At 44.6% G+C, this 8,489-nt stretch overlaps 1 protein-coding gene across 1 annotated transcript in view; it reads right to left on the reverse strand.

Moving 5' to 3' along the window:
• LOC115130208 (guanine nucleotide-binding protein G(olf) subunit alpha) overlaps window positions 1-4,347 on the reverse strand; it is a 72,796-nt gene extending 68,449 nt beyond the window's left edge. The window contains exon 1 of the mRNA XM_029661107.2: window positions 3,533-4,347. Within this exon, the coding sequence (XP_029516967.1) occupies window positions 3,533-3,974 (442 nt within the window). The 5' untranslated portion in view covers window positions 3,975-4,347. The remainder of the gene's footprint in view (window positions 1-3,532) is intronic.
• Between the last annotated feature and the right edge of the window lie 4,142 nt (window positions 4,348-8,489).

The raw sequence follows: 8,489 nt of genomic DNA on the forward strand, positions 1-8,489 counted from the left end.
GTTAGCTTTAGCAGTGCGGAGCGCCTCCGTGATACAGAGAAGAGCAGTCTCAGTTGAATGACTAGTCTTGAAACCTGACTGATTTGGATCAAGAAGGTCATTCTGAGAGAGATAGCGGGAGAGCTGGCCAAGGACGGCACGTTCAAGGGTTTTGGAGAGAAAAGAAAGAAGGGATACTGGTCTGTAGTTGTTGACATCGGAGGGATCGAGTGTAGGTTTTTTCAGAAGGGGTGCAACTCTCGCTCTCTTGAAGACGGAAGGGACGTAGCCAGCGGTCAGGGATGAGTTGATGAGCGAGGTGAGGTAAGGGAGAAGGTCTCCGGAAATGGTCTGGAGAAGAGAGGAGGGGATAGGGTCAAGCGGGCAGGTTGTTGGGCGGCCGGCCGTCACAAGACGCGAGATTTCATCTGGAGAGAGAGGGGAGAAAGAGGTCAGAGCACAGGGTAGGGCAGTGTGAGCAGAACCAGCGGTGTCGTTTGACTTAGCAAACGAGGATCGGATGTCGTCGACCTTCTTTTCAAAATGGTTGACGAAGTCATCTGCAGAGAGGGAGGAGGGGGGGGGGGGATCCAGGAGGGAGGAGAAGGTGGCAAAGAGCTTCCTAGGGTTAGAGGCAGATGCTTGGAATTTAGAGTGGTAGAAAGTGGCTTTAGCAGCAGCGACAGAAGAGGAAAATGTAGAGAGGAGGGAGTGAAAGGATGCCAGATCCGCAGGGAGGCGAGATTTTCCTCCATTTCCGCTCGGCTGCCCGGAGCCCTGTTCTGTGAGCTCGCAATGAGTCGTCGAGCCACGGAGCGGGAGGGGAGGACCGAGCCGGCCTGGAGGATAGGGGACATAGAGAGTCAAAGGATGCAGAAAGGGAGGAGAGGAGGGTTGAGGAGGCAGAATCAGGAGATAGGTTGGAGAAGGTTTGAGCAGAGGGAAGAGATGATAGGATGGAAGAGGAGAGAGTAGCGGGGGAGAGAGAGCGAAGGTTGGGACGGCGCGATACCATCCGAGTAGGGGCAGTGTGGGAAGTGTTGGATGAGAGCGAGAGGGAAAAGGATACAAGGTAGTGGTCGGAGACTTGGAGGGGAGTTGCAATGAGGTTAGTGGAAGAACAGCATCTAGTAAAGATGAGGTTGAGCGTATTGCCTGCCTTGTGAGTAGGGGGGGAAGGTGAGAGGGAGAGGTCAAAAGAGGAGAGGAGTGGAAAGAAGGAGGCAGAGAGGAATGAGTCAAAGGTAGACGTGGGGAGGTTAAAGTCGCCCAGAACTGTGAGAGGTGAGCCGTCCTCAGGAAAGGAGCTTATCAAGGCATCAAGCTCATTGATGAACTCCGAGGGAACCTGGAGGGCGATAAATGATAAGGATGTTAAGCTTGAAAGGGCTGGTAACTGTGACAGCATGGAATTCAAAGGAGGCGATAGACAGATGGGTAAGGGGAGAAAGAGAGAATGACCACTTGGGAGAGATGAGGATCCAGGTGCCACCACCCCGCTGACCAGAAGCTCTCGGGGTGTGCGAGAACACGAGGGCGGACGAAGAGAGAGCAGTAGGAGTAGCAGTGTTATCTGTGGTGATCCATGTTTCCGTCAGTGCCAAGAAGTCGAGGGACTGGAGGGAGGCATAGGCTGAGATGAACTCTGCCTTGTTGGCCGCAGATCGGCAGTTCCAGAGGCTACCGGAGACCTGGAACTCCACGTGGGTCATGCGCGCTGGGACCACCAGATTAGGGTGGCCGCGGCCACGCGGTGTGGAGCGTTTGTATGGTCTGTGCAGAGAGGAGAGAACAGGGATAGACAGACACATAGTTGACAGGCTACAGAAGAGGCTGGAATGACAAGTGGACTACACGTCTCGAATGTTCAGAAAGTTGAGCTTACGTAGCAAGAATCTTATTGACTAAAATGATTAAAAATGATACAGTACTGCTGAAGTAGGCTAGCTGGCAGTGGCTGCGTTGTTGACTTTGTAGGCTAGCTGGCAGTGGCTGCGTTGTTGATTCGGGGGCTAGCTGGCTAGCTAGCAGTGTTGATTACGTTACGTTGCGTTAAAAGAACGACAATAGCTGGCTAGGTAACCTAGAAAATCGCTCTAGACTACACAATTATCTTTGATACAGAGACGGCTATGTAGCTAGCTATGTAGCTAGCTACGATCAAACAAATCAAACCGTTGTACTGTAATGAAATGAAATGAAAATGTGATACTACCTGTGGAGCGAGGCGGAATGCGACCGGGTTGTTGAGTTCTAATCGGTAGACGTTGGCTAGCTGTTGGCTAGCTAGCAGTGTCTCCTACGTTAAGGACGACAAATAGCTGGCTGCGTTGTTGATTCAGGGGCTAGCTGGCTAGCTAGCTAGCAGTGTTGATTACGTTACGTTGCGTTAAAAGAACGACAATAGCTGGCTAGGTAACCTAGAAAATCGCTCTAGACTACACAATTATCTACACAATTATCTTTGATACAGAGACGGCTATGTAGCTAGCTATGTAGACGGTGGGCGTTAGCTAGCTGGCTAGCTGCTGGGCAGATACGTTAGGACGACGAAATACGATAATTACGCAATTATCTTTGATACAAAGACGGCTATGTAGCTAGCTAAGAAGAAATTGCTAAGATTAGACAAATCAAACCGTTGTACTATAATGAAATGTAATGAAAAGTTATACTACCTGCAGACCGAAGTGCAGACCGAAGTGCGGATGCGACTGCTCGCTCCAACCCTATTGTCAAGTTGTGTAGTAACCTCTAAAGAAGCATATTTGATAGGTTTTGAACACACACACACACATACACACATATATATATATATATTCAGAGCAACATTGTGCAGTTAGGCTACATTTCAGGGAAATATCATGCTCGATGAAATACCATTTGAAAGCAATTTGATGTAAAATTATGGCCTTGGTCAATGTTTTTGCCAACATATCCACTGACATTCACAGGCAGTGGACACGGGGACATTATATAGTTGATAGGACCCTAATCAGTTAGTTCGCTCATATCCTCTGATAGTAAGAACAGTGAGCTTGACTACAGTGGCAGCAAGGAAGAATGGGCCCCAGAATCAGGATTGAGAGGAAGTGAAATACTAGTTTATGCCCAATTTGAATTTATATATTAAAATATCAAGATGTTCTTTGTTTTTTAGTACCCTTATGGCACATCATTGCCCTGAGGCAACACAACTAATTCTGGGTGGGGGGGGGGGGGGGGGTAAAAGTATTTTATTACTTTTGATACATCAAATTAAAATAGGATGGAATATTTATTTTCCCAGAAAAACAAATGTGCGCAGTAGAGGGTTAATTACACTGTCAGTTAATTTTCATAGCGTGGGAATACAAGGTTGAGGGGTTCTCGAACCTGGTGGACATAGCCTATTCCATTTAATTTATTTATTTTGATAAAGATAGTGTATAGATTAAATAAATTAGCCTATAGCCTATTCATGACCTGACATACATCTCATTGGTTTGTAGAAGGATAACATAGCCTGGGCTGGTCAATGTATTAGCCCCAGCCATCTATCTCACACACCTACCGAGTAAAAGCAGACGATGCGTCTGCTCGTATTCCCGTTTCTGCTCCTTCAGAGTTCGGTCAATATGTTTACTGACTTTCTTCGCCTGTTTTTTGACCTCCTTCTCCTCCGATAACTTTTTGTCCAAGGTTTTCTGTTTCTGTTTGCTGAGCTTCTTCTGCAGCAAATGTTGCCGCTGGCTGCGGTCAGCTCCAACATTGTCCCCATTCTGTATGGGCACGCCTTTAGTCGTGTCCCCTCTACCGGCATCTCGTGCATTCGGCTTGCCTTTGCTAGGGCCCCCGCTGCGACACCAACAACCACGGAGCAGTGTCATGTCATTATATGCCTCTGTATCCTCGTGGTCAAGGTCCTTGGAGCGTAACGATACAGAGCAGTCCGCCGGTTTCTCGGTGTCACTGGATTCGTCAAGACTAAGACGCAGGCTGTAGCACAGTCCCATTGTGGGGTTTGTTCCGTTAGTAAAATGGAAGGGAAATTTTCAAGTGAAAAGCGCAAAATTCCTCGAGAGATGGTAGGCCTACCTGCTCGCCTATACTCATTGTGGCATTTCCCCTGTCCTGGGATGCTTGTTGAATTCAAACTGCAGAGGTTATCTAATCACGGTCCTGGACTTGTCACCATGTGAGCCATTTTGCATTTTGTCCCGTCTGTCAATGCCAGCCTGTAGTTGGTGGATAACCTGATTGTGACAGTGGCCACCGCTGGTCCACCTTACCGTAAATAAATCTAAAGTACAACCCCAAAAATACGCAAGGTAGTGTGCGCCCAGGACTGGCTCTCGAATTATAATACTCTCTAGGGGCGCCAGTAGTATGTGCATCCCCCTCATTGTGTGAGGCGTCAGCGTTAAATTCACTACTGGTGTAGTCATGGACTTTAACTATTCGTGTGCCAGGACAAAGTAAAAGCTCAGTTGTTAGAATTGTTTTCAAATGCTCTCCTACAATAGCCTAACCTAAATATGTTGGTAACACTTTATCAAGAGATATGATTTATTACTTGTTATTTGTATGAGCCCATATGATCTTATTATATACCGAAATAATAGGTCATTTATAATAAAACAGAATATATACACACTTTACGGCATATTTTTCTATGGAAATATATAATTCTGCTGTCACAATACCCAACCACACACATATTTCAGGATAAAGTGTAGGGTGCCTTGCTCAAGGGCACAATGGCAGTGATTGGTAGGCTATCTTGGATGAGGGTCCTACCATCAGCTCTCTGGTTGCTGGTTTAGTTTCCATTTGTACCTTGCCCAAAGATAGAAATGTGAAAATATATGTTATTTAACACATTATGAGGTGGTATTTAAGACATTATGGGGATCATACATGCTTATGACAAGTATTACAATGCAGATAACAGCATCCCAATGCATTATACAGGTCAGCTTAAAGTCAAATGTTACCAGAAAACTCAAATGGCACTTCTCACTACATGTATGAGTGTAGATTCATGTGTAGGTCTACACCATTCCTACTGTAGCAATGACCAAAGTTCCAGCTCAGCACAGGCTGTCAGCCTTGAATGGTGATCTCAACATTTATTGGGCAGTTCACCAATAAAGCCTATTTGATACCACAGGGCTGAAGTAGACTGTACAATGCAGGGGTAATAAAACATTGTGTCAGCACCAAATACTGATAGGTGTTGATTGCCTGAATTGTCTGTGAACTTTCCCCAAAGGAGATATCCAGAATGTTCTGTCTACAGGTGCAGGATCTTAATCTGATCACACTTTTGTTGCTGAGAATTGTCCTGCACCTAAAGTAGCCTACAATTTTGGCCAGCTATTAACTTAACCACCAATAAAGCAATATTATGGACTAAATATTAAAATCCTGTTGCTGCAGGATTATTTTGCTGTGGCAATATAGGTCAAATTATGATACCACATATGTACTACCTTGACTTTTTACAGTGTGAGCAACTAGTTGTGTAATGCAGGGCAGTAGACTCTTGAACAGATAAGAAGAGCAACTTGGAGCCAAAGGGATTGGTATTGCCTGGTAGAGGTGTGACACCCACACCTCTGAGAATAGATGTTCTACTCAGTCGGTCTGTGGATTGATCTCTTTGGATATGCAATTTAAGCACTCAGAAAATAAGTGAGAGGTTGGCACCAATTCATTTTCCTCATAAGACCATACATTTATCGGGGGTGTTTTATAAGACTATGATGATATCATATTACTAAGAAAAATAAACGTCATCTTTCTAGATATCTTGAGTTACTTCAGAAAGAATAATCATCTGAGTCCATGGGGCCATCACACACATTTTGTTGTGTTACAGCATGAATACAAAATGGAGGAAATGTAGATTTGTCACTGGCCTACACACAATAAGTCATCATGTTAAAGCGGAATTATGTTTTTCAAATTTTTTACAAATGAATTAAAAATTAAAAACCAAAATGTCTTGAGTCAATCAATATTCAACCCCTTTGTTATGGTAAGCATAACTAAGTTCAGGAGTAAAATAATTCTGAAGAAGTCACAGCTGCATGGACTCACTCTGTGTGCAATAAGAGTGTTTAGCACAATTGTTTAATGACTGCCTCATCTTTATACCCCACACATATAATTATCTGTAAGGTCCCTCAGTCAAGCAGTGAATTTCAAACACAGATTCAACCACAAAGACAAGGGAGGTTTTCCCTTGCCTCGCATAGAAGGGCACACAAAAAAGCAGACATTGAATATCCCTTTGAGCACAACAAAATTTGGAATAAGTCAATGGGTATGAATACCTCCTGAAGGCACTGTAGCTTCCTTATCGAAACAGTTCCATGACTAGACAGTATACAGTCCTGTTGATTGGTAACCATAACTCATATCTTGGAAAATAAACTATGTTGTGTGGATGGGCCAGTGCAGTGCAGAGAGTGAGGTGTGTCACAGTACAAAGGTCATAAAGGGATTCCCATGGAATGGCTATTCTGTGTCTGTGGTGAGGCCATCACAGGTGCATGCTCTAAAACGATACATTGTTGTCACCTTGTGGAGAAATGTTGTACATGCAAGCCTAGTTTCTACATGTCAAGGCACACTTCTTCTTGTAAGCAACACATTGAACGCAACGGAGGAGAATAATTGTCCAAAGTAAACAAAAATGAATTACTCATGAGGGTTTACATTAGCCTGGGCCCCAGTCTGTTTCTGCTCTCCTGCCAACTCAAATAAAATAAAAATGTATTTGTCACATGAAATGCTTACTTGGGGGCCCTTTCAACAATGCAGAGAACATTAATGGAAAAATAATAAAACCTAATAATAAATACACAATGAGTAATGATTGGATGCCAAAGCAGATGCCATACCAAGCGGTGATGCACCCAGCCAAAATATTCTCAATGGTGCAGCTATCTGAGGGCACAGGCCAAATCTTTTCAGCCTCTTGAGGGGAAATATGCCATGTCATGCCCTCTTCACGACTATGTTGATGTGTGTGGACCATGATAGATCCTAAGTGATGTAGACACCAAGGAACTTGAAGCTCTCGACAAGCTCCACTATAGCCCCATCAATGTGAATGGAGACATTCTCGGCCCTCCGTTTCCTGTAATTCACGATCGGCTGCTAATCTTGTTGTCGTTGCGGGAAAGGTTTTTGTCCTGGCACCACACTGCCTACCACCGCTGTGCTGTCAACAAACTTAATGATGGTGTTGGAGTCGCTGCCATGCAGTCGTGGGTCAACAGGGAGTACAGGGGGCACGCACCCCTGAGAGGCCCCATGTTTAGGGTCAGCGTGGCGGATGTGTTGTTGCCTACCCATACCACTTGAGAGCGGCCCATCATGAAGTCCAGGATCCAGTTGCAGAGGGAGGCGTTCAGTCCCAGGGGCCTTAGCTTAGTGATTAGCTTGGAGAGCACTGTGTTGTTGAATGCTGAGCTGTAGTCAATTAACATGTTTGGCTTGACAATGACAGCGGAGTAGACAAAAGCACAAACGGACCAGGGACCAGGCTAAGTTGACCGACAACTGAGTTTCATTCCAAACACATCACTTCCAATGCATGTGACTGTCAACTGGTAACCACCACAAGACCTTCAGCTGCATATCCACAGGGTGGCAGCACCATCAAAGCTACAGATCATATACTCCTCCCAGATCATTACAATCAGCTCGCACACATTATGATCAGCCCAGCCTGCACTGCAGCATTTACAGGTGTAGGATCTTAATTTGACCTATATTTTCACAGCAAAATAATCCTACACCAACAGGATTTGAACGTTTAGTCCATAATGTTGCTTTTTTTGGTGGTTAGGCTATTAGCCGGCCAAAAGTAGACTACATGAACAGTGCAATAGTGTTAATACAACAGCGTGTGAGTGCGGGTTTTCAGTTCATTTATGTAAATCACAAAGCTCACCTGCATTTCCCGCAGTGCAGTGTCATTTTCAGCAACAACTGACAGCCAATTAAGATCTTACCTCCGTGCATAGGCCCTAGGGCAGGTTTCTCCAACCCTATTCCTGCAGAGCTACCGCCCTGTAGGCTTTCGCTCCACCCCAATTGGTAAATAACCTGAATCAGTTTATCAACCAGCTACATATTAGAATCAGGTATGGTAGATTAGGCTTAGAGTAAAAACCTACAGGGCTGGAGAGCCCTGCCCTAGTGGAACATACTTTCTTGTAAATATTTTCTTATGCACTCTCCATTATGTTTAGTCTTGTATTTCATAAATAAATCATAAACTCTAAACATATATACTAATGCCAATCATATTAGGCTAATATATTATAAACGTTGGTAATTGTCTTGTCGGGGTAGAACTACACTGATTGACAGCATTGAGAATGGGTTTATGGCAACACTTGGCACTATGCAAAGTGTTTTCAAATTAACAACCACACCTTGAAGTTCGATTCATTGGTCAATGGACATTTTGTTGGTCATGGGTAAAGATTCCATGTTTGGGAAGTTTGCCT

The sequence above is a fragment of the Oncorhynchus nerka genome, linkage group LG6, assembly GCF_034236695.1.
Source record: "Oncorhynchus nerka isolate Pitt River linkage group LG6, Oner_Uvic_2.0, whole genome shotgun sequence".
Lineage (NCBI taxonomy): Eukaryota > Metazoa > Chordata > Actinopteri > Salmoniformes > Salmonidae > Oncorhynchus > Oncorhynchus nerka.